Source organism: Lissotriton vulgaris, chromosome 9 (assembly GCF_964263255.1).
Source record: "Lissotriton vulgaris chromosome 9, aLisVul1.2, whole genome shotgun sequence".
In the NCBI taxonomy this organism is placed as follows: Eukaryota; Metazoa; Chordata; class Amphibia; order Caudata; family Salamandridae; genus Lissotriton; species Lissotriton vulgaris.
The window spans coordinates 238375222-238403047 of record NC_141697.1 but is presented as its reverse complement, the minus strand read 5'-3'; the positions used below and the strand labels follow the sequence as shown (position 1 = coordinate 238403047).

At 41.6% G+C, this 27826-nt stretch overlaps 1 protein-coding gene across 1 annotated transcript; it reads right to left on the bottom strand.

Annotated features, from left to right (window-relative positions):
* Positions 1-1653: 1653 nt before the first annotated feature.
* Positions 1654-27826, bottom strand: LOC147689896 (uncharacterized). Its single transcript, XM_086937388.1, has 4 exons — positions 27768-27826; positions 25758-25774; positions 17340-17843; positions 1654-2140 (listed from the first exon to the last, which is right to left on the bottom strand). Exons 1-4 carry the CDS (start codon positions 27775-27777, stop codon positions 1871-1873), a joined length of 801 nt encoding a protein of 266 aa, XP_086793514.1. The 5' UTR covers positions 27778-27826; the 3' UTR covers positions 1654-1870.

Here is a 27826-nt window from a genome sequence, read left to right as displayed (position 1 = left end):
ATTTAAGCTTCTGCTGGCCCTTCCACGTGATGCTACACAGAGTAGAGGAGGTAGAGTCTGGAATTAAACCCTTCCCGAAACAATGATGGCACGGGTATTCACTAGTACATTAGAAGACAGCAAGCGTTGTCACCCCAGCCTTTCTTACTGGGCATTGTGAGTATTTCCTATCAAATACATGGATTCTAACAGTGCATGTGAAGTTTTGCTAAGTGGCCTGAACAGATAGGCAGTCATTAGGTCAAACGTGTGAATGCCTAAACATTATTTTAAACTGGTCCAGTTATACAACATTCAATTTCTCATAAGCACTACAATAACAAGTTGACTAATGACTTACAGAAAATATTTGATCTTTTCACGCGAATATGATATTCTATTTTATTGTATTTTATCCTTATGAAACAGGAGTACTGCAGCACAACTGTTAGGGATTGAGAAAGGGCTCTGAAATGCATGACATATATTATGAAGTGTGGAAAAAATATCATGCTTAATTTCTAACTGACCCAAATGGAACAGGCAGGGTGGTGTTGATATCTTACTATGTTCCAGTGGAAGTGTGAGGGCCTGAGAAGAAGTCAAATCAATGTTACAATAGTAGAGACTGCATTTAATAAAAGGTGTCCAGTTTTACCACCAAATATGTGTTTGGGAGTGTTTCAACAGGTCTCTTTCAACACAAGATGTCAAGAACCCAGAAGTTCGAAACAAAGAATTATAGTGAAATATACACTAAGCAGATCAATTTCTTACACTTCTCGCTCTATTTCTCTTCTGTCTGTTCAACTTTCCCCCATTTTGAGCTTTTTCTTATTATTTTTGCATCTCTTTCCTTACATCTTCTATTTGAATACTGCTACATTCTTATCATGTCATCCTAAAAATCATCACACGAGGGAGAGTTTATTGTAGAATTTAAGGGAGTTACTAAGGCCACAGAAGCTCACCATGTTATGTTATATTGATCTATGTAGTGCTCTAATCACCCGAAGGGCTATCCAGGCGTTTGGATCGGTATGTAGGTTTGTGGTCCTTAAGGTTTTTATATGAAGAATCAGGTCTTCAGCATCTTGAGGAATTCAGGAAGTCAGGAGGAGGCTCTGATGTGTTGAGGAAGGTTGTTTCATGTCTTGGGTGCTATGTGGGAGAATAAGGGGCCTCCAGGTTTGCTTTTGCGGATGCAGGAATGTGGATTAGTGAGAGTGAGGCAGAGCATAGGTGTCTGGTGGGTTGGTGAAAGTGTAAGTGGATGTTCAGGTATTCTGGTTGTGTGTTTTGTAGGGATATTTATGTGTGGATGAGAAGTTTGAATGGGCTGGACTTGTACAATGACCTGTGGATTTAAAAGAATATGTGATGTGAGAGATGAAGTTGCGCAACTACATTTCTCTCAAATTCAAAGCATTGCTTTTACAACTGCTTTAACAGAACACCTGTGTAGATAGAAATCAACAACGTAGGTGTGCTTTTGATGAGTTTTAGATCTTGAGCTATTGAAAGGGAGTTAAACCCAACTTAAAAATACGCAGTATGCTCCAGGAGCTTACAATGCAAATCCTTTTCTCTAATGTTCTACATAATTCAAGATAGAATGGTTTTATAAATCAATGAAAATGTATGTTCGGCAAAAAAAACACTGAAGAGGTGATAATTGATTCATGCATTTATTTTAAAGTATACATTGCAACTCTATCCATTTTAACAATGTCACATCTTAATATCGAGATGGAACTTGATTGTACAGTTTTAAGGATGTTTAATTGAAGGGATGCATGTGGAATGCCTACGTGGTACAACATGCAATAATGGATTACGGCTTTTATTTTCTGGATTCCTCGTCACGTTCTCTTCCTAGAAACTGGCTGAGTTACTTTCCCTGCTTTTGTCCCATGTCTTTCCCTTGGCACCTTCCTTCATGTCCCTGTCCTCGGCCCTCTTCAAGACTCTTTCCTTCTTTTCCATGTTCTTGACCCTTTCCCTTGTCCTCTGCTTGGCCCTTTCCTAGTTTGTCTCCATAGCCTTGCCGCTGGTCTTGTCGCAGGCCACCCCCAAGATGTCTATCTTCAGCTTTTCCCTGAGCATATCCTTGGTCTTTTCCCTGGTCTTTTCCATGTCCATATCCCTCGTCTTTTCCCTGGTGTAATGGCTGGATTTTCTGTTTAGATGGGATCAGCCCCCAGGGGCCCCTGTGACCCAGCCAAAACGTACTCACCTTCCCTTCTTAGATCGTATTTACACTGAGTAGATATAACGATGAATATACAGGTCGCACCTAAGAATGGGGAATGACAATATACATATATGGATTTTCTACAATATCTTATTCACATCAGTTGGCCTCGCGGTCGCCTCGACCCAGACCGTTCTACCCCAGGGCAGATCTGACACACAATCCGGCGTGTCTACACACGGGCCTGCAGAACCCAATGCTCCCTTTTCCAGCGTTCGCGATCCTGCGAAACATAAACGCCAGTATCCCCCCTGACGCTCTCACTTAGTCTTATACCACAATCCGGTGGCTTTACACGGCAGTATCCCTCCCGCCGTTCTCATTAACGCCGCATATCAACGACGACCACATTCCTATGAAACATTATTGGGATGATATCTCGACAGTCTACTTAGGATAAAACTACAATAATAACTTTGGATATGGGTCCAGATTGTATAGTGTACTCGTTGCTTTTGACATCAGAGGTTCACTCACTCCCTATTTGTGTGATCACCACTTACCTGATTGGGATTACTCGTCCATTCATGCGCCTAGCTTTCACCTAGGAGTTGCGTTTACCAAGATTGAACATAAGCACCAGGCACACGGTAATTCTATATGAATTAGGGCATTTATTAACCATAAACATAAATCACATTACTATGCAATATTACATTTGCACAAGAAATAAAAGAGAAAGATTAGGGTGCACGCACTATAAGGATCGGTTGGACTTCACCTGGTTAATAGGAAATCGGGACTCGGCAGTCATCTAGGCTCCTGTCTCGTCTCTGGGTCCTGGCTCGCCTTGCAGTCACCCTCAGCCGTCACAGGTACACGTCTGCACTGATAGGCTCAAACTCGTCTGCTCTCCCTCAGGACCTCGGAACCTTGCTGTTAATTAGCTACCGTCTCTCTCTCTCTCTGCATTAGTGCGCTCCGCGCCACTTCTCGTTCAGTCTATTTTCAGAGAGTTTCGGTCTTAAATCTTTCTCCGACTTCAAAGATGGCGGCTCGTCCACCATGAAAATGAATAATGGCAGAGATGCTAACGGCTAGATGCCGCCTACGGACTGACTGACTGAAAGACTAACACCTTCGCTAATATCAAAGCCTGTTCCTTCATGGAAATTCACGGCCAGTAACCTGCCGCCCACCAAATTCTTGTACCTCCCCGTACCAAGGACACTTTCCCAGCCGGCCGGCCTGAAGTTGTGTCTTCGGAGTGGAGAAAAATACATTCCTTCGATAAGGGTCAGCCTGAACCGGTTCTCTCCAAGCGAACAACAGCTTGAAACTAAAACATTACACTTCACCTAGAAAGCCTTCTCGAGCTACCAGGCAGAAAGCAAAATGGAGTCTGTCTCGCTTAAGGCCTACGGAGCCCATAATATACATAGCTCCATGAGAAACAGATCAGCATGTTAGCAAATGAGTAAATCATGACTAATACCCATATATCTAACCCCTAACTTAAATTCATAAGCCTTACTCTAAGGAAAATGGCACGAAAATGCCCTTATATCTATAAGACAGGGTCCCTGTCTATCGGCCTAATCCCTATGCTATGAGGGTGATAGGCTGGAGTCACTCTCCATCATTCTCCTTCTCCAGAGGGCTGGCAGAAAGACAGCCATAACATTACACCCCTTGACTCCAGTCTATTCACCAATAACTAAATGGAACTAACGTCAGTAGACGAATAATATGAAACAAAACTAACTGATCTACGACTCTTTGTAACTCTAAAAAATTGTAGCAGGGAAGGGATACACTGAATGAAGCAGCAAATCGCTATAAGGACACAGACAATAATAATAACCCCTCCCAAAATTTGTCGTAAAAAATGCATGTCAGGGAGCCAATTAAAAAGCCAGTCAAAGAAACCCTGATCTATGTGTTCCCTAATTTCTGCCGTCAAGTCGTGGAGTTTATTAATATGGGACTGGATATCTTTAGAATGGTCAGACAAATTAAAACAGCATAGACCTTCAAATTCAGAGCACTCATGCCCGTGTTTCAGCAACAAATAATCGATAGCGGCACGATTCTGCAAAATAGCTCTACGTTCACCTTGGGAGTCCAATAATAAATCTGATAAAACAGTAGACGTTTGGTTGATCGATTTGACCATCCAGCAGGCCATTTTGCCGATTGTTTTGGCATTATAAACGGCCAATGCCGGAACACCAATTATAGAAAAAGCTAAACCAAGATATTCAGATCTAGAAAAAAGATGAACAGAGGAATCACAGTCTTCATGCAATGACATGGAGTCTCGAACAATACGGGAATGTGAAGGAGGATGTGAAGAAAACATTAGCAAACTTAATCTAGTGATGGCACATGGGCCACCAGAAATATTCGCAGGAATATAGGGCCAAGATGAATTCCCGCATGAAAAGAGCCATCCAGCCGGCAACAACATTGAACGATAATGGCTAGTGGCAACAACTAAACTTTTGCAAGTCATATTGTTCTTCACTGAAAAACATGAATTAGGAAGTCTTTTCATACATAACAAACGCTGGTGAAATGAAAAAGTAGTAGCGGCTTGGAGTTTCAACCGCAAACAGTCAGAGATGGCTTTAGGATTACAGGTCATCATAAAACAAAGGTCACCAGGGGTAATGTTAAAAGTAGTGATTCTGGAATTAAGTAGGACATCTTGGTCTGGAAGAAGAGTACATGAGGGACAATATTCATGGGCCAAGAAGTCGCCCAAAATGACATTAGGTCGGGCACTGGATATATTAAATACATGACGAAGTGTATCAGTAGATGCGGGGACAGCGACCAAACAGGTCGATAATATGTCAGTAACGCTCTTCATGGGGGTAAGGCAAAAATGCGGAGAGTTCGTCACTCGCTTCGCGAGTGTGATCCAGAAATTGGAGGACTTCTGCCACGCGGATCGCGTAGCTCTTGTTATCCCATCACTCGGCGTCGGTAGATCCTCTCCTCTCCCGGCGTAGCAGGCCAAAAGGAGTCCAGCGCCGACACATCCTGCAGCAGCAGTCCAGAGAATGATCTGAAAGAATACAAACACAGGCCTTACTCATTCTCGTAAATAACATTTGTCAGCTGGGACAGCTTCCCAGCCATCTTTCCCTGGCTTCATCACCAAAACGGTGTTGTCATGACCGGTCGCAATAATATCAGCCTGTTCAGGAGGATTTTTAGGCGATTGCACCCATATTTTAGCTCCAGGAAGATCAGATGATCCGAAGCCTTTTTGTCCACGCACAGTTAGCAACGTTGGGGCAGAGCCTTTTTTGATCTCACCACTGAAGACAGGCATAATCAATAGCTGAGCAACACGGTCAGACTTTTTGATAAACAAATCCATCTCACTGCTATTAAGCAAGAGAACCTTAATCTCTCCCTGATAATCACTGTCGATCACACCACCAAGGACTTGAACACCTTTCAGGGCCAGGCCAGATCTAGGGGCAATTAATCCAAAACTACCGGCAGGTATAGAGACACCAATGCCAGTTTCAACAATGATTCGATCCTTTCCTGGGAAGTGTGCATCATTTAAAGCATGCAGGTCGAGGCCTGCGGAACCTGGGGTTGCTCTACATGGGGCCAAAGCACCGGGGGTAATTTCCCAATAAGTAACAGTGGTAGCAACAGAATTAGGTTTCGCATCAACATGTGGAGGAAACAAACGCATCAAAGGAGATTCAGCATGCAACAAAGGACGGTTGTTCAAAATTAATAAAGCTTGAAGTAGGACATCTCTCCACTGGCTGTAACGGTCATCAGTCAACTTGCGCAACTGTTCTTTCAACAAGCCATTCATTCTCTCAATCAGTCCTGAAGCTTGTGGATAATATGGAATGTGAAATACCCAGTCGATATTGTTTTCCATACAGAATTCCTGCACCAATCTTCCACGAAAGTGGGATGCGTTATCTGATTGAATTTGGAATGGGACACCATAATATAAAATAATCAGTTCCAGGGTTTTAATTGTATTCACTTGGGTAGCATTCTTGCAAGGGAAAGCGACCAAAAGGCCACTATAAGTATCAACTGCTGTACAAATGTATTGACAATTTCTGCTCATGGGGAGCGGACCAATATAATCAACCTGCCAAATTTGGGCGGGCAATTTACCTCGATGTAAGTGACCTCGAACAATTTGAGGCACCTCTTTCTTTCTAGAATGCTGGCAAATGGGGCAATGTAAAATGGCATCTTTAATTAAAGAAAAGGGAATATGAATTCCTCTATCAGCAGCCCACCTGTTAGTGGCTTTCTCTCCAAAATGTCCTGCTTTCTGATGGGCCCATTTCGCCAATCCCGCCAAATCAGAATCTTGCATGTCAACCACTGCCTCAGAAAATTTAGACTGTTCATCTGCAATGTTATGGAAAAATTTGTCAAGGGAGTCGATTGGAGTATGAGCATCCACGTGAAAGATTGTTACAGTACTCTGCGGAAGCAGTTCCCAAATTTCTTGCCACAATTCTTTACCCCACAACTCCTTAGAATGCAATTCCCAATTGTGCGAGTGCCATGTAGGCAACCACACCGCTAGTCCATTTGCAGTGGACCAAGAATCAGTGAAAATATGACATGTACCTGGTAACTCTTGTTTCAAAACTTGGTAAATCGCATAGAGTTCAGCATATTGACTACTCTTACCGTCTCCAGTTGTGCTCAACAATTTCTTAGTAGTCGGGTTATAGGAGACAGCTTTCCAATGTCTCTTGTCACCAATGAACTTTGCAGAACCATCCGTAAACCACACATGTTTTCTATCCTCCACGGATAGATCATCAAATGATTTACCCCACTTCACGGGAGACTCCTGCACTACGGGAACCGAACGCTCACTCTCAGCTTCATTGGAGGGCGCCTGCGCCACTCGCTCATGTAGAACCGCAACACCTTTCGGACCCACACGTGCCCTGTCCTGAATGTACCATTTCCATTTAATCACACTAGCCTCCTGAGCATGTCCAATTCGATGGGACTTCGGTGAACTCAAAACCCACTGCATGATGGGAATCTCAGGTCTCAAAATCACAGCATGGCCTAAAGTCAATTGCTCGGTGTCCACCAGAGCCCAATAACAAGCAAGCAACTGTTTTTCAAAAGGAGAATAACGCTCACCAGCCTCTGGTAGCTTTTTGGTCCAAAAACCTAATGGCACTTTTTGTCTGCCTTGCTTTTGCCACAAACTCCAATTGGCATACAGACCTTCCACGGACACATTCAAATCCACATTACCCTCACTCACGGGCCACAAATCCAAAGCATACTGAATAGCTTCTTTAGCCAAATCAAAAGCAGTCTGTTGAGGTTCACCCCACTCAAACGCATTCTTTTTACGAGTGACTCGATACAGTGGAGCCAAGATTTGACTCAAATGTGGAATATGTTGGCGCCAAAATCCAAACAACCCAATAAAGGATTGCGCCTCTTTCCTATTTCTGGGAACAGCAAAATCAAGTATTTTACGTTTAACTTGTGGGATCACTTCTCTGTGACCTTCATGCCAATTAATTCCTAGAAATTTCACAGCTTGGGATGGAGTTTGTAATTTATCAAGATTAATTTCCCAGCCTTTTGCTCGCAAACAGTCAATGATCTGATCTAAATGAGACTGTACTTGGTCTTGCGTTTCACCTTGAATCAAAATGTCGTCAATATAATGACAAATCTGAACTTGTGGAATCGTAGGCACTTCAGACAAATGTTCCGCCACCAGCCGGTGACAGATTGTAGGGCTATGTACATAGCCTTGAGGAAGACTCCGGAACGTCATTTGACGTCCATTCCATGTAAAACTGAATTGTTCTTGGCATTCGGGGGCAATTGGAATCGAAAAGAATGCATTAGCAATATCGATAGAAGCATACCATGTACCAGGATGCTTTTGAATTCTCTCAATCAATGTAACAATGTCGGGCACTGCCACAGTCAATTTAGGTGTATGTTTGTTCAATTCTCGATAATCAACAGTCATGCGCCAAGAGTTGTCACTTTTGCGCACGGGCCAAACAGGATTATTCCAAGCGGATGTGACCGGAGTAATGACTCCCGTGTCAACCAAATCCTGAATCGTAGCTGTAATTTCTTCATGACCACCTGGGATGCGATATTGTTTCTGAGAAATCACTTTCGTTGCTAAAGGGATCTTAATAGGTGGCATGCGTAAACGGCCAACCCGTACGGGTCTGGTCGAAATGTACTGTCTAATACCAAACTGATAGTAACCATCATCCAAATGCAAAGTCATACCTTTCAAGATGTCAATTCCAATAATGTATTCCAAAAGTGGCACAACCAACACAGAGTATTCTCTACGAGGAATCCTACCAATTTTAATCTCAAGTGCAGTTTGAACTGCGGGCGTTTCTTTACCACCCAGGCCGGTAATTGTGAAAGATTGTCCATGAAATTTTCTCGACTTGCCATGAATTAAAGTGGCCTCCGCCCCAGTATCAACCAACGCTCGGGCCCTTTGGATATTACGATGTTTCCAAAAAATCTCAATATCTACATATGGTCTGTAATCTCTGTGGGCCCACCTGCGTACCGGAGCTTGACCTATTTCCTAGTCATTTTTCCTGCGTTCAGTCAACCAAGACAGATCAGGGTAGATGTTTTCAGTTTTCTTCGGTATCAGAATTTCTTGTTCATATCCGTCTCCAGTACGAAACGGATTAGTATCATGTTCAAAAAGTTGTGAATTACGGTCAGAGAGTCTATTACGATCCTCCCTCCTTCGTATATCAGGGGAATAACTCCTTGCATCTCTATGTCTGCTAGAACCACGATCATCTCTTCCCCTTTCACGATCATCCTCTCTCCCCCTCCCATCACTACGACGGGGGGAACCACCACGTTCTTGGCGCCGGTCATCACGGCGATCAGAATTCACACGTCGTCTCTCATCACCACTGTCATCCGAACCACGATCATAATCATTCTTTCGCACACGACGGGCACCTTCCTTCCGATCCAAACCACGCTTACGGAACAAATCCCATAGGATATTATTGGGTTCACCATCGATCTCTTCCCTTTTCACACCATCAGCAATGAGAGCAAGAAACATGTCACGTCTAGAGAACTTATAGTCCCCACCAGTACGACCCTCAGGTCGGGATTGTCTCTCAGGTTTAAACCATTCACCCAGCTCACCAAGCTGACGAACAGACTCAAGCACAGCAGACAAAGGATTGCCAGTTTGATTAATCAATAAAGTCATCATGACCTGCTTGTAAGCAACAGGAGAAGAACGGATAATGCGATTACGCACAGAAGATGTTAAAAGACCATCCAATAATCTGTCAGCAGTACTAAGGAAGATACAGGTTTTCATGACTTCTTCCTTTAAACGTTGCGACGCATCGCGCAGAGTATACCACGGCTTTTCATCAGAGGGCCAATCAGACTCAGTTGGATATTTATGATTACAGCCATCAGACGCAAGCTGGAGCAAAGAAGTTTGAACATTACCATTAAAATTCCGAAAATGGTCCTGAATAGTAGAATCAGAACTCAAAGAGCAAAATCGTAAGCAATCAACGGCATCGAGCATAATACCGGAAGCGCCAAGCTCATAAAGGCGCACCATCCAGGTAAGCAAGGTCTCACCAGGTCGTTGTTTAAATCGTTGCAGGATGTCACTGATCTCCTGCTGAGTAAAATCTTCAATACAGTCAAGAGCGATACCACCCGGATTACCAGGGGCTTGTTGTAATTTCCGTCGAAAAATCGGGTGAGCAGAAACTGCGGGAAGAGCTTCCGAGGAAGCCCGCATCTTAGATTTAACATCACAATCAGGGCAAGCTACGTCGTCCGCACGGGAAGAACGAGCACGGTCACAATCGGGAGTTGAATCAATGCACGAAGCAGATTTACAATCACGTCCGGAGCGAGAAGACTCGCGCTTGTCACCCTCCTCTGCCGAGGAGTCAGAAGTATGAGAATCCCAGATATTACCGTCCCACTCATCGGGGTTCCAATCCATTCCAGCTTTTGCTACAACCATACGCACTTTGCGTGAAGACACACGTCCACGACGATGTTTATACTTATATCGTGCAATACGGACCGCAGCCCTTTCGGCAATGGTCTGATATGTTTCAAGTTTATCGGCAAGCAATTTATTTTGACAACGCAACAAAGTGTGCGCATTTTGCAACTCGACACACTGTCCTTCCGAATCTTTAAACTGTTTCTGTAGTTGCACAACCCTCTCATGCATTATTCTGTATGCATTAAGAACAATCCACCCTCTGCGTCCTAAAATAGGAAGCTCATCACCCTTCACCACTGGCGCTTTCTGTAGGCACGAAATCACATCAGCAGGCTCCGCCTGCTCCAAGAATGAAGACCAATTTTCGCTCAAACCAGTAGAATCAGCCCACTCACGGGCCAAAGCCTCGTAAGGCGTAGACTCCCAGCCGGGAATCTGAATCGGTAATTTGAAAACCGACGATGATTTTTTCACAAACATAATGATACACAAAAAATATATATACAATTATAAACAAAATTTTATACGTACAAGCCGAGCGCAAACCAACGAGATGAAAACAACACAATGCACACAGGCTTCGTAAACAGTTCGTGACGCCAGATGTAATGGCTGGATTTTCTGTTTAGATGGGATCAGCCCCCAGGGGCCCCTGTGACCCAGCCAAAACGTACTCACCTTCCCTTCTTAGATCGTATTTACACTGAGTAGATATAACGATGAATATACAGGTCGCACCTAAGAATGGGGAATGACAATATACATATATGGATTTTCTACAATATCTTATTCACATCAGTTGGCCTCGCGGTCGCCTCGACCCAGACCGTTCTACCCCAGGGCAGATCTGACACACAATCCGGCGTGTCTACACACGGGCCTGCAGAACCCAATGCTCCCTTTTCCAGCGTTCGCGATCCTGCGAAACATAAACGCCAGTATCCCCCCTGACGCTCTCACTTAGTCTTATACCACAATCCGGTGGCTTTACACGGCAGTATCCCTCCCGCCGTTCTCATTAACGCCGCATATCAACGACGACCACATTCCTATGAAACATTATTGGGATGATATCTCGACAGTCTACTTAGGATAAAACTACAATAATAACTTTGGATATGGGTCCAGATTGTATAGTGTACTCGTTGCTTTTGACATCAGAGGTTCACTCACTCCCTATTTGTGTGATCACCACTTACCTGATTGGGATTACTCGTCCATTCATGCGCCTAGCTTTCACCTAGGAGTTGCGTTTACCAAGATTGAACATAAGCACCAGGCACACGGTAATTCTATATGAATTAGGGCATTTATTAACCATAAACATAAATCACATTACTATGCAATATTACATTTGCACAAGAAATAAAAGAGAAAGATTAGGGTGCACGCACTATAAGGATCGGTTGGACTTCACCTGGTTAATAGGAAATCGGGACTCGGCAGTCATCTAGGCTCCTGTCTCGTCTCTGGGTCCTGGCTCGCCTTGCAGTCACCCTCAGCCGTCACAGGTACACGTCTGCACTGATAGGCTCAAACTCGTCTGCTCTCCCTCAGGACCTCGGAACCTTGCTGTTAATTAGCTACCGTCTCTCTCTCTCTCTGCATTAGTGCGCTCCGCGCCACTTCTCGTTCAGTCTATTTTCAGAGAGTTTCGGTCTTAAATCTTTCTCCGACTTCAAAGATGGCGGCTCGTCCACCATGAAAATGAATAATGGCAGAGATGCTAACGGCTAGATGCCGCCTACGGACTGACTGACTGAAAGACTAACACCTTCGCTAATATCAAAGCCCGTTCCTTCATGGAAATTCACGGCCAGTAACCTGCCGCCCACCAAATTCTTGTACCTCCCCGTACCAAGGACACTTTCCCAGCCGGCCGGCCTGAAGTTGTGTCTTCGGAGTGGAGAAAAATACATTCCTTCGATAAGGGTCAGCCTGAACCGGTTCTCTCCAAGCGAACAACAGCTTGAAACTAAAACATTACACTTCACCTAGAAAGCCTTCTCGAGCTACCAGGCAGAAAGCAAAATGGAGTCTTCTCGCTTAAGGCCTACGGAGCCCATAATATACATAGCTCCATGAGAAACAGATCAGCATGTTAGCAAATGAGTAAATCATGACTAATACCCATATATCTAACCCCTAACTTAAATTCATAAGCCTTACTCTAAGGAAAATGGCACGAAAATGCCCTTATATCTATAAGACAGGGTCCCTGTCTATCGGCCTAATCCCTATGCTATGAGGGTGATAGGCTGGAGTCACTCTCCATCATTCTCCTTCTCCAGAGGGCTGGCAGAAAGACAGCCATAACACCTGGTTATATCTTTCACCTTTTCCTTGACTTGATTTTTTTCACTAGACAGCCAATGCAGAGTATGTGATGTGGCAAATTAGGCAGAAGTCTCGCTGCACCGTTTTTGATGAGCTGCAGTCGGTGGTTGAGGCATTTTCACAAACCAAGATATAAACGGTTGCAATAAACAAGTGTGGATCTAACTGTGGCTTGAATAGCACTAAAATATGTATCATTTGATAGCAATGGCAAATCCTTGCTCAATGTTTTTACTCCTTTAAATAGTGGACATTGTTGTTGAGCTATAAGCTGCACAAAAAGTGAATCATTGAAAATTACACCCAGAGCGTAAGTAGAGCTAGCTGGTGTGTGTGTGTGTGTGGGGGGGGGGGGGGGGGGGGGGGGGGTCAGTTGTCCATCTCACGAGGCCACCAGTTATTTGACCAGCATGAGAGTGCCAGTCTAAAAAACAGAACATCTGTCTTATTGGAATTACTCTCAAGGTGGTTGTTGCTATTCTACTTAGCGAGAATAAGTATGCAATTCTGAAAGTTAAACCATAGATGATTCTGATTTGCATCAAATAAATTAGGTGCTACGTATATGTTCAATATGGTAGGACTGTACAAGGAGCACTGAGGAACGTCACAGGTAACAGCTCAGTATGGTGAATGGAGGAAAGTCAAACTGCCTTCATACTATCTGGCAAATTTCTATGCTCTGGTTTCTTCCTCGGGGTTTGCACCTAACCCCTACATTGCAGGTTATGAATGCTTGCCTACCACTTTCTTCAAAAGACAGGGGAACCACTTCCCTTTGGAAACAGGGGTTGGAAAAGGAAAGCCTAGTTTAAAGGCTTTGGCAGCAGAAAGAAAAGCTGTGTTGATGCATTGTCAGGGATCTGAAAGGCATACATTATTTGGCATAAACTCGGTGTAGGCCTAGCTGACTGAGACCTGAATGGAAGACAATTCCATGTGAAAGGCTGTCCAGAAACCACAGGGTCCTGCAGCCCAGTGGACGATGACCAAATCTGCATCTTGAGAAATGTCAGTTTGTGCCCGAGATACTGAACAATTGCACCTGATGGCGAGCCCACATCACCAACTCAACCTGTTGTTTGGACACCTGACCCACTGGCTATTAGTGAGCACAATTGACCTAATGATGCACAGGATGGTAGCCGGAGGAAGACCCTATCTTGATTTTGTAGGAGCCAGTATCACCCATTCCTGTTTCCAAAAGGAGCTCTAAGAGTTTCCCCCTTTCACCTTACATATATGGGTGTTTATTGTTGGATGAGACTGGTCAGGTTGAGTCCTGTAACATCGGGATCATAGCCCTGTGATGTATGATATCCTAACTATTATTATTGGAATCACCATTTGTACCCTAATCCTAGAAATGGGAGTTTGACTTCGTCCTGCGTCTGCCATTGAGCCCAATGGGATTGACTGGCCCCGTGGTTTCCCATTCAACAGTGAACTCATTGTTGTAACCAGTTGTTACCCAAAGACAAGTGAAACCCATTGGGTGCAAGCTATAAGGTGGTATCACTCTGTCTCCTCACTGATAGCCTGAGCTTTGCCTGTGATCCCATGTTACTCTTATAGGCACTTGGATCACAAATTGTAATGCGACTTTGCTCAATTCAATTTTTCAAACAGTTGCAGCCTGATTTTGTGGTTTGGATTCCCATATCATTTTTTGTGTAGCGGTCGGACGAGTTAAGGGTAAACATATTTTGGCATTGAAGATAAACTGTAGAAGTTCATGACTGGATTATGATAGATACATATGAAAGTAGTTCTCAGGGGTTACTCGAGAACAAAAGAAATTAACTTTTATGTGCAAATAATGCAAATAGTGTTTTCCATCTACGTTTGGCTTTGTTACTATAATTTTTCCAAACACTAAAATAATATTTGGGACCATAATGTCCCCAAAACGTGCATTTTCTTATTTAGGCAACTTTTCCAATATTTATTACAGACCTCTTCAGTTGATTTCATTTTGTGAATAACTGCATGGCATTGTTTGTGAATTCCAAATCTATTGTCCCCAACTTGAGTCTCTCATGACAACTCCCCTATAATGTACAACACTTGAATTACTACTATGTTAAAGGGAGGGAGTAAGGACTGGCCCACTCAGTGCACTAGCACAATGTGGCACAGCTTGTGTCCACCCCTTCCCCCTATAATGGCAGTGCATACCCTAGTGAACTTAAAAGTCAACACATAGTTTAAGTAACCATAGCAAATGGAGTGGAGATCCAAATCCTGTTTCAATAAGTTGAAAGAGGCTCCCCCAAAACTGATGTACAAAAGTCTGTGTGCACTCTAGGTAACAGTGATTATCTGAACTGGCAGGCACCTCTTCTGATCTTGGATTTTCTGGGTTTTGGGCACTCGGAGGCCAAGTACTTCTGGCAATGAGGCATCTGCCCTAAACAGGGTTGGTCCCAATCACTCTGTGCACAACCTTAGAACACCTATTCTCTACATTTTGGAAATCATTTCTGGGTAAGAGCAATTCAGGAAGAGGTAAGACTAGGTCTTCCAGTGTTCCTGAAACAAGCAGGGTTGCTTCTAGTTATCTGGAGTCAAAGGCTTCCTCTCGCTTCATACTGGCTAGTTCTGAAGTGCCATTAGCCTTCATGGCAAGATTTTGTAAAAGAAGGGCATTATATATATGTTAGGTTATCTAAGTACAATCTATAAAAAGTTCCCTTGGTCTAAAAACCTACTTTTTTTTCTACAGGCTGACGCAGTTCCTGTTTTAAGAGTTTGTCCAGTGCTACTTTGATTATATGAGAACTTTTTTCAAATAAAAGTCCTGCTTGGCTTGAGGCATCTATGGGAAACTCTTCTGCTATCCAGTTTCACTTACCACAAACCAGTTCAGCTGAGCCTACTTTAAAGGCATTTAAGCTTCTGCTGGCCCTTCCACGTGATGCTACACAGAGTAGAGGAGGTAGAGTCTGGAATTAAACCCTTCCCGAAACAATGATGGCACGGGTATTCACTAGTACATTAGAAGACAGCAAGCGTTGTCACCCCAGCCTTTCTTACTGGGCATTGTGAGTATTTCCTATCAAATACATGGATTCTAACAGTGCATGTGAAGTTTTGCTAAGTGGCCTGAACAGATAGGCAGTCATTAGGTCAAACGTGTGAATGCCTAAACATTATTTTAAACTGGTCCAGTTATACAACATTCAATTTCTCATAAGCACTACAATAACAAGTTGACTAATGACTTACAGAAAATATTTGATCTTTTCACGCGAATATGATATTCTATTTTATTGTATTTTATCCTTATGAAACAGGAGTACTGCAGCACAACTGTTAGGGATTGAGAAAGGGCTCTGAAATGCATGACATATATTATGAAGTGTGGAAAAAATATCATGCTTAATTTCTAACTGACCCAAATGGAACAGGCAGGGTGGTGTTGATATCTTACTATGTTCCACTGGAAGTGTGAGGGCCTGAGAAGAAGTCAAATCAATGTTACAATAGTAGAGACTGCATTTAATAAAAGGTGTCCAGTTTTACCACCAAATATGTGTTTGGGAGTGTTTCAACAGGTCTCTTTCAACACAAGATGTCAAGAACCCAGAAGTTCGAAACAAAGAATTATAGTGAAATATACACTAAGCAGATCAATTTCTTACACTTCTCGCTCTATTTCTCTTCTGTCTGTTCAACTTTCCCCCATTTTGAGCTTTTTCTTATTATTTTTGCATCTCTTTCCTTACATCTTCTATTTGAATACTGCTACATTCTTATCATGTCATCCTAAAAATCATCACACGAGGGAGAGTTTATTGTAGAATTTAAGGGAGTTACTAAGGCCACAGAAGCTCACCATGTTATGTTATATTGATCTATGTAGTGCTCTAATCACCCGAAGGGCTATCCAGGCGTTTGGATCGGTATGTAGGTTTGTGGTCCTTAAGGTTTTTATATGAAGAATCAGGTCTTCAGCATCTTGAGGAATTCAGGAAGTCAGGAGGAGGCTCTGATGTGTTGAGGAAGGTTGTTTCATGTCTTGGGTGCTATGTGGGAGAATAAGGGGCCTCCAGGTTTGCTTTTGCGGATGCAGGAATGTGGATTAGTGAGAGTGAGGCAGAGCATAGGTGTCTGGTGGGTTGGTGAAAGTGTAAGTGGATGTTCAGGTATTCTGGTTGTGTGTTTTGTAGGGATATTTATGTGTGGATGAGAAGTTTGAATGGGCTGGACTTGTACAATGACCTGTGGATTTAAAAGAATATGTGATGTGAGAGATGAAGTTGCGCAACTACATTTCTCTCAAATTCAAAGCATTGCTTTTACAACTGCTTTAACAGAACACCTGTGTAGATAGAAATCAACAACGTAGGTGTGCTTTTGATGAGTTTTAGATCTTGAGCTATTGAAAGGGAGTTAAACCCAACTTAAAAATACGCAGTATGCTCCAGGAGCTTACAATGCAAATCCTTTTCTCTAATGTTCTACATAATTCAAGATAGAATGGTTTTATAAATCAATGAAAATGTATGTTCGGCAAAAAAAACACTGAAGAGGTGATAATTGATTCATGCATTTATTTTAAAGTATACATTGCAACTCTATCCATTTTAACAATGTCACATCTTAATATCAAGATGGAACTTGATTGTACAGTTTTAAGGATGTTTAATTGAAGTGATGCATGTGGAATGCCTACGTGGTACAACATGCAATAATGAATTACGGCTTTTATTTTCTGGATTCCTCATCACGTTCTCTTCCTAGAAACTGGCTGAGTTAGTTTCCCTGCTTTTGTCCCATGTCTTTCCCTTGGCACCTTCCTTCATGTCCCTGTCCTCGGCCCTCTTCAAGACTCTTTCCTTCTTTTCCATGTTCTTGACCCTTTCCCTTGTCCTCTGCTTGGCCCTTTCCTAGTTTGTCTCCATAGCCTTGCCGCTGGTCTTGTCGCAGGCCACCCCCAAGATGTTTATCTTCAGCTTTTCCCTGAGCATATCCTTGGTCTTTTCCCTGGTCTTTTCCCTGGTCTTTTCCATGTCCATATCCATCATCTTTTCCCTGGTTATATCTTTCACCTTTTCCTTGACCGGGTCCCTGTTCTACTCCATAGCATGTTTCTTCAACTCCTTGTTTCCCATGTTCCTGGCCATGACCTTGTCCTGCTCCATAATCTTTTTCCTTGCCAGGAGTGATTCCTTGCCCTTGTTGTTGGCCATGACCCTTCTCTTGTCCTTTGTCTTGTTCTTGGTCTTGATTTCGTCCAGAGAGGTCTGTTTGAACTCCGCAGGTTCCTTCACTTTCTTTTCCCTAGTGAGAAGAGATAGAAAATATTATGGAAAGATGGTCAGTTTATGGTTAACAAACTTCTGTTAAGTGTAAAGCACAGTCATTTAACAAATAGAAGCATCCACAATACACATGCACAATGCACACAGTCCTCATGTTTATTGGGTGATCAGTGAAGCAATGACATGCATGATAAAAAACCTTCAAAGAACAAGCATACATGTCTCTTTTAAACCACCACAATTTCTGTATATTTCAGCAGTTCCAGTGAAGGATTCTCAGAGCCTTATTCAAAATGATATTTTCCCACTGTGAGGCTCTGTCTCCTGTGGCAAAAATTCCATTTGTAAAGTCTCTTGGTATAATCCGGCATCCTCATATGGCATCTTGTGATGGCACTGTAATGCAACCACACCTAATTATCTTACTGTAATATTGGCCCTTGATTTGGGAACGGTAACAGCATGTTAAAGAATGCAATTTTCATACAAATACACGCAGCGTATGAGCACGTAAATAACATGAAAAATGTTTTCCATTTTTTTTAAATTTTGGATTATCATGAACAGTTTAGACCATTTTTAATACAGCAACTATTTTCAAAGATTTGTATCACCAAACATTTTCCCATTGATTACGCAATTGATGTCATCGTCAATGAGATCAGAAGTCACATATGGCAATATAGATCTCGGCAGATCATCAATTAATGCTGTGTCCTCAATTCTGCTCTGGTTTTACTCACAAGGGTGCAGGAGGGAGAAGCCATATTTTGTCATTCGTTCTAACAACACAATAAATAATAAAAATTAACTGGAAATGGTTACATCTACTTTATGTTATTTCCTAATTTTCATTCATTCAGAAGCCAAGCATAATAGAGTTTCCTGTTTATGCATTTTCATTGGAAGAATATTATGAATGTTACTTAAAAGTACTAAAAAGGCAAAGTGTGACAGATATTAAAACCCCCCCTAAAAACATTGTTTAGGACCTTATTGTTAACATTGGCATAAACATGTAATATTTGATAATTCACTAAGGTTTCCAGGAGTACATATGTGAGGCATGGCTGTCTGAGGTTGAACCCAGAACCACCAGAGTGACTACAAGGGCTAGTTGGCTGGCCTCCTGACCAGAGCGTTGGTTGTCCCAGGTGCAGGACTTCCATCGCAGCCCACAGCCTCATCAAAAGCACCACTGCATGACACTTCTTTAAGACAGTCCTTCAAATTGCAAGTTCTTTTTCAACAGCTCCTTCAGAACCAGCCAGTGCATAATGTATTACCAACGCAGGACTTCACATCACAGGCCACGAGGGCCTCCAGCACACCATAATGTGTAAATGTACCACATTTCATGGAAAATGTGACTGGACGTTTGGCTGCTTTGCATGAGTTCAAAGTCTATGGAAAAATGCGTTGGTGTCCAAACACTTGTTGGGACCCCCTTTTACACCCTTTTATCTTTGCTTTTCCATGACCAGTCACCTCAAGACCTTCCATCGTCCTTCAATGTAGAAAACACAATAGTTTTGTGGAGTCAATTGGACACATATTTATAAATATTGAAAAATCTGAGGATATCCCATTTCTGGTAACCTTAACCATAACGACAGAGTGGCTACTATTACACTGTATATATATATAATAAAAAAAAATCTTGGGACTGTACAGACACCTCACCAACATCTAGTTTAGGAGACAGAAAAGCAGCTTGCAGCCCTCCTGCTGTCTATGCCAAGGCAAAGGAGAGGTGTGGTGCAGCAGCCAGGGCAGCTGACTATGGAGCGCAGGGCTCACGGTTCGATCCCAGGTGGCAGCTCAGCACTATGTGACTCTGGGCAATAGCTCACTTAATCTCCCCGATGGCCTCCAGTACCTTGAGATCCTATGGGGTAAGTTGTGCATGCTTTACAAATACCGGATTTAAGGCAGGCTCTGCAGCACTTCACCATTTGATTGGGTGTGTCTGTGATTCTTGGAACATCCTCATCCCCTCTGGGGCTAAGCTATATAATTCTTCTAAGCAGCAGAGTGAGAATTGCAAATATACAGGTGGCAACTAGTAAAGCAAAATGTGAGAGGCAATTTTGGATATACAATATTGCGTAGATGTTTATTGCTATTGTTTATATTGATCTGTTTGTGCATATTTGTATGGTTGGCATCTCTTGTATGTAAGGTTGGCATCTCTGTCATCTACTCCTCTTCTCATATCCAGTGGACATCCCTGGCATAGTTTGCCCATTCATTGCACAAGATAGGCATCCCTGACATCTGGTGGCTGTCTTATCAACTGGTGGTCTAACTTTGCATCTGGTGAGTGTTTTGGCATGAAGAGGACATCCCTAATAACTAGTGGCCACCAGTGGCTTATATTGAGTACCAGTGGCATCTGGCTGATATTTCTTATATCAAGCGGGTACTCTTATTCTCTGATGGCATCCTTGACTTTAATTGGACATTCTTGACATTCTTAAGTCACCGTTTACATGTAATAGCTGCTTGTAGCCTCCGAATATCACATCTCTACTAATGGCATCTGGTGGGTATTTTTAGCATTGGGTGTGTGTTAGACCATGCGTCATTGGCATGGTTTTCCCTAATTGTTACCTTATGACTTTTTGTTTTAGTTGACTTCGTTTTTTCTGGCATTAGGATCCTGTGCACTTTACCACTGATGACCAGTGCTAAAGTGCTGGAACTCTTTCCCTAAACATGGTTACATCGGCTTATCAACAATTGGCATCTCAAAGTTACTGGGAAGTGCCTAGTAAAGTGCACTACATTTACCTAGGGCCTGTAAATTAAATGCTACTAGTGAGTCTGCAGCACTAGTTGTGCCACCCACTTAATTAGCCCTTTAAACATGTCTCAGGCCTACCACTGCAGAGCCTGTATGTCCAGTTTCAAAATGCCATGTGCACCTGGAAAGTTAAACCTCTTGCCAGGCCCAAACCTTCCCTTTTAATACTTATACGTCACCACTACGGTTGGCTCTAGGCAGCCCAATGGCAGGGTGTAGTGTATTTAAAAAGTAGGACATGTACTTTTGAGTTTTACATGTCCTGATAGTGAAACACCCTTAAAATCCTTTTTCACCGCTGCAAGGCCTATCTCTCACATAGGATAACATTGGGATTTGCTATTCCATTGTATAAGTCTAATCTCCAATTCAGGAAGAAATAATTCTCCTAAGTTTCACAATCACAATTTAAAATCACAACTTATGGTGAAGCAGGATTTTAATTAGCAATTCTGAAAATGACACATTTAGAATGTTACCATGTTTTTTTGCTTTATCCATTTGATGCCTGCTGCCTGTCTATGATCACATGTATGGGGTGGGTGACAGCTGGGCTTTGTGTATTCCACATAGACAGCCACACACAATGGTAGCTTAAGTTTGACTTGATGGGCTATCCTAGCAGGGGGGAGTAAGGAGCTGGACCCAGACTCATTTCTACCGGAAGAGGCTATGTCCTGTCCCCACAGAAAGGGCTGCACACCTCTCTGTAGTGAGTCCGGAACCAGGGCAGAGAGGCAGGGCATATGTGCACTTCAAGGCATCTCTTTGAAGTTTATCAACTTCAGAGGCACCACTGGGTTTAGGAAACTGGACCTCAGACACTACCACTTCTGTATACATCTGGATATGTGGAAACTCTGCCATGAAGAAAGACTGCTGTGCTGCCGAAAGGAATTCCACACTGCTAGACTGCTACTCTTAAGGAGATGGGGACTTGCTGTGCTGGCCTGCTGCCCCTTACGTCGGAAGGAAGAACTGATACTGGAACCCATCTTCAACCAAGGACCCCAGAGTAACTCAAAGGGCTAGTCTGCTGACCTCCAGATCTGAGAGTCAGGCACATCGCAGGCTCCCCACAGCCCCTGGACCTGTCTTCAATGAGCTCCTTACTCCCAAGAGGTGCCTCCAGGTCCTGAGCCCTTGGTGTGGCTCTCGATTCCTTTGAATCAAGCTTTTGAGATCCTCACAACAGTAAGCGGGCCTGTTCGCATTGGAACCGTGCCTCTCGCACAATAAATCAGTGCGAGCTGCTGCAAGTTAATGTCTTCGCACAGCAAGCATTGTCCGTGGCCCTGGATCACTACGGCGAGGCTCCAGCGGACCCTTCCGTGATACCTGGCTGGCTCTTGGATTTCCAATGACCATTGCCAGCAAAGCTCTCCTTGCTCCCAGCAAGCTTCTTTCCCACCAATGGCACTCTTGGCACAAAACTTGAGAAGGTAAACCTTCAGTGGGAGTGATCTGTGACTGTATCGTACCCGCGCTCCATCGCAGTTGGCCTGAGCTTTTGGATTTGACCCGATCCAGCCCAACCAGATATCCCCAGTTGGGTCTGTATGCTTTTTAACACTATTTTACAGTTAATTATTTAAAAATTCATAACTCCAGTTCCACCTGTTGTATTTTTTTTGTTTTTCTAATCTGGTGTGGAATGCTTTTGTGTGATGTTTTAACAGTTTTACTGTTCGAAGTGTTGCACAAATACTTTACACATTGCTCTAAAGTTACGCCTGACTGATCTGTGCCGAGCTACCAGAGGGAGAGCACAGGTTCATTTAGGGACTGCTTGTCCCTTTCCCTCAGTGAGGTTGTGATTACTGTTTGACCAGGGATTGTACCCCAGCCAACTAGGAACCCAATTTCTAACAATTGACAGCCTTGACATCCATCCGGCAGTGACACCTAAAATACTCGAGTTAATCACATTTCATAAATATCCCTGGTACTTGGCACTGTTGCTGGCTCCTGGAGGATATGCTTGTCATTTTGTGGCTATCCCTTGCTGTGGAAACTATGCCTGGCTTCTGATGGACAACCATATGAGATGGAAAATCCTGCCTTGTAGTGGGCATACCTGGCATAGAACAGAGATCTCTAATATATAGTAGGCCCTTCTGGTACCCACACCTTAAATCTAGTGGACATCCCTGGTGACATCTTGTGGTAATACCTAACATCAAATGGGCATATGACGGGCATCCTTTGCTTCTTGAGGGGCATCCCTGGCATGTAGTAGCCCATCCGGCATGATCTGGTAACCCATGGGCAGGAGCGGCTGGATCTGTCTATTTGAAGCAGTGTTAAATGTGAATATTTGATGAGAAAAATAAGCTGATATGTTGACATTGCAGACCAAACTAATTAATGTACATACAATGAAGAGCTGGTGTTTGTTGACAATGGGGATATTATAAAAGAATGTCAAGCTTTTTATTGGGTGGAAAAAGCGATAGATGGGGTAACATATATGAGAAATTGTACTTGAAGGCCAGAGTATGCTCAGACAATAGTGGCTATTTGATGAATAATAAGGTACTTTACTAAAAATTACAAGTTGATTTTGGAATATGAAATGCATTATTTGGAGAAAATTGTTATCTGATGAAGGAGATTGTATTTATTTACTGAACAAATAAAACCTGGTATTTAAGGGCAAAATATCTGTATTGTAAGAAAATAAACTGAAATGAGTGCATTTGTACAATTCTACAATACATGTAATGCTTATATTTGAGAGATTATTCAAGCTGAGCTAAGTGCACAGGCACAGCAACACAACTGAATTTGACTTTCCATGACATTGTGGAGAGCTCTGTGGGTGTTATCAAGAGGACTGAATGCTTGGAAGTCAAACGCTTTATATGCCGGCTGCCGGAGGCCAAGTCTCACCAGTCTTCAATAGATGTGTAAGGGAGAACTTTGGTATCAGGGACACAGAGATTCAACAGAATTAACAACCTCCCAATTGAAAAGAGAGGTAACTTCACTTGTGTTTAGGTTAGATTGAAGCAATGCTTATCTAAATATATGAATGTTGTATTTGTTTTATGGACTTTTGATCAATATGACCAATGTAAATGGTAATTTACAGATTTAATAAAAATAGGTTGACATTTACATATGAAGACATAGCAAACAAATTATCAAGAAAGACTTGATGGATTTGGTTTGGATAGCTTTTACAGTATTGAACATTGCAAGCACTTTACATAATTATATTTACCAGAAACCACAGTGGCAAACACTTTTGTAAACATTTTATAGAATCTTTTCTGAAACCTACATACATTGACTACTAAAAGATGCTAAGAGATTAATGGATATTTTTCTGATACAAATTCAAAGGATGACTTTATAATTCCTCCCCCCAAGGAAATTACCTAGGCAAGGCATGTTATGTAATGAATTTACTTTTTTAAAGTAAAGAGAGCTCCAACTGATATTATTTTATTTTATTCTATTATTTTAGGCGTTTTATATAGCGCTGGCACAACCCAGGGCTACCAGAGCGCTTTACAGCAAAACATATGCAAAAGAGTCCAATTTAGTATCATGAGATGAGGGCTTTCATTAGGTCAGAGTGCAGGACTTTGGTTGAGAAGAAGAGGTCACATATCATCACTACGGATATATGAGGCGTAAACCTGCAATGGTGTGACCAAGGGGACATATCCGCACTCCCAAATCAAAAACAAACAAAAGCCTAGTAGATTAAAGATTCTCAGCTGCTTCTCCCAAATCTGTGTTAATATTCTTTAATCTAAATGAATAAGATTTCAGAAGGGAATTGTAAAATCCATGGTCACTGATCAGTGGAGAAAAAATTGAGTCTTTCTTCTGGGTGTGGTGATCTTCCAGTGTTCCATTAGGGTGACCACCCCACTTCAGGTCATTACAGACACTGAGGCCTAGTCACAAACTGCATTTTATAGTATGTGTGGTAGCAATACAGTGGTACTACGCGTGTGCTACAAAAAGCTATTAACTTACATACGCTTCCTAGGATACTAGACTTGCGCTTCTACCTCTCTGATCTTTGCTCAGTGGCAGAGATATCTGAACACATAAGCATATGATTTAGAAATGAATGTGGGAGTGACAAGCAGGAGTGGCTGTAACATGGGGAATATTTGCTCCTCAATGGAGCGATTTAGGCAGATAGATGCTAATACAAACACACCCACAATAGTGTGAGGCAATTACCGTTCACAAACTTCACTTCTAAATTTACTAAACCACAAAAGGCCACAAAACAGATTAAATGTATTGAAGCCCACCCTTGGAGTAAGTGTGGCACCCCAAATGACCAATCACTGCTACTTCAACACACCCCTATGAAACTAATGGGGGCTGTGACTTAAAATAACAATCCATGGAAAATGATGTAAAAATAAATGATTTTGACATTTGAATTAAAAATATTTAGTGTTAAAAAATATACAAAATAGACAATTGAATATTTTTTTTTAAATATACCTTATTTAAAAAACGTTCAATATTATTTGTAAGCTTTTATTAAAATTAAAAAATAATTTACATTTGTTAAAAATATTTTTTAATGAATTTCTTAAATATTAATAAAAATATTAAAGCCACTTAAGGTAGGATTTATTATTTTGGTTATCTTTAGAAAGTAAATAATGTACTTACAATATTTAATAAAAGTTTCTTTTGATGAGCTATGTCTTGTAACTTTGTATTTTTTTTCGTTATAAATAATTGTCATAATTATTTTACATTTATAGTTTGCATTAACATTGTATTTGATCTTTTTTTAATTAATATACTGTAATTATTTTAGCTATCTTTCCTTAGGGATATCTTCGCACAGGTGGCAGAGAGCTCCATTTATGTAGGAGAATTTACTAATAGGCACTTTTGTAAAATCAGCATTAGATGGCCCCACTCCCTGATTTCAGAGGGATGGAGACGCTCAAGTATACACTTAAGTGAAAGTCTGCAGTCGGAAGTTGTGTCAATAGCTACTCTTCTTTTGATTTATTTTGCACACTGTATGAGGAAGGTAAATGGCACCCTTTGAATCTGTAGGAGTTTTCATGATAGAAAACTAACATCTGCCAACAAATTTGCACCATCTTAAAAGTATAGAGTACAATCTCTTACCTGCTTCTGCTTTTGTGCTGCAAATCAAAAAGACAATGATGGATTGAATTAATAATTGAATAGATGTATTTTAACAAAATGCCATTTGTGCAACATGTTTGCAAAATGCAGGGTTTCTTCTACTAATGGACAGTGTGACCTCTGCTCGGACATGATAGAAAAGTATTTCTAAAGAAATATTCATTTTTGTTATTGAAGAAAGGATTTTTTTATCAAGGAAAAGAAATATACTTTGGGAGTATGGATTCATCAAAGTGTGGAAAGTAAAAAAAACATAGAGTGTACTTAATAGCTTTCTTTTTACTCCTGGCATAAATATATGACTTTGTGAAAGTTGGCTTCTTTACTTGTCCTTGTCCACTGGCGCTGCCTGTGGAACACACACACCTCCTCCCCTAGTTATCAACAACTGCAGAAGCATTTTCAGAAGTGGCAGAACATACTATTTTGTAAGTGACCTCTCCACATGCAAAACTGCTGCAACCTGGCCTTTGTTAATCGGGATTGAATTTTCCCTACAATTTTCCATTATTCTATGAATAAAAGTGACTTTCTAGTGAAATTGTTTTTGTTATCAGGTCATATACATTGCTCACCATTGCTAATGGGGCGCATGAGTCTGGGAGAATCATTTGTTTTGACCAAGGACATCAAACATAAAGCTTGATCCATGTCAGATTTGTGAGCTGCTACCCACCGACTGCCTATATATGTTAATTATATTTTATGCAAATGTTTCTTATATGTTTAGCCTGTAATTCTGATTCTGGATGCCAAACACTGCTGGTTTACACCTTCATATGATTCGGCAACCTTTGGAAAACCAAAAAGAAGATTACAAGAGACTGTAGCAGAGGGAATGATGGTTGTGCTTTGTAAACACCCTTAAGTAAATACATCTGTGAGACACAGCTGGATTACGAAAATGATGTGCAATGGGAATGTATAATGTGTAAATATTTTATTTCACCCTATGCGCCAGAAGAAATATGCGTTAGAGCCAATTACCTAATTTTTCAGTTGCTGACTTGATACTGTCTCATATATGCAGTTTTATTTAATAATTTTAATTTTTTAGATTCAGTTTGAGTTTATGTTGTGAGCGACAAGGACACACATCTTTCCCTCTGTCCACTATGGAAGTTAAAACACATTCTGGAGTTATTTCTAAATCAAGACGTTTAGAAATGCTCGATTCATGACAATATATGAACTGTTCACCGACACCTATATTGTAAAGCACTCTTCATTCCATGAAACATATCAACAAGTGATTAATAGCAAATGTATATTTCAAGTAAATTGCTAGTTTTTGAGCTTTTTGAAAAAATAAAATGCCAATTGATTTTTTTTATTATCACTAACCCTACTGGCTAGAAAGAGTCTCACCAGTGGGGCCAACCCACTTCCCTGTCAATGTGTGGACTATTTCAACAACTTTGACACTTATGACATCAAAATGGGTCAAATTGATTGTATTGAACTCCTATTGGCCTTTTGCTCAGTTTGGCTCGAAGATCAATGATCGAATCTTTGATTGTGCTGCAATTTTGATTAATCTGCCTGTAAGCCTGCAACGATTCAAGAGTAAAATTAAAGTCCAGACAACTTGCTTCACATGAAGAACAGAAAATTGAGCTTGTGTATTCAAGCGCTCATATGATGAAGGGGCTCACCAGTATAAATGAACATTCATGTTGTTACTGCTTGAGCACAGTTCCACCTAACCCTTCATTACTACCTGTTTCTAGGATTGTATTGCAGAATAATAACATTTATTTACATTATTGCTGTATTTCCATAGTACAATGGTTATTAATTCAGTTTGAGATTATTTTGAACACTTTGTTATATTTTTTATGTATCTATTTTGCATTGGTTTATTATGGTGTGTCACAGATTTGGGCTGATGTGATTTATTTAAATTGCCAATGAACGTTTAACAGCTTCAAAGAAAATAAAGGTTGAGATTGTCATGACAAGCAGAAATTAAGAGCAACAAGCACTTACAGTGGTCCATGACTTTCAAGGTTGTGGTTCGATGTCACCAAAGAAAAAACAAGGGTATG

What these genes read in the sequence shown, in the direction of transcription:
- LOC147689896 (XM_086937388.1), bottom strand. An exon ending in GAAGGTGCCAAGGGAAAGAC is followed by an intron (nt 2,141 to 17,339) that starts ATGGGACAAAAG and finishes CAGCCATTACAC; the next exon opens with CAGGGAAAAGACGAGGGATA.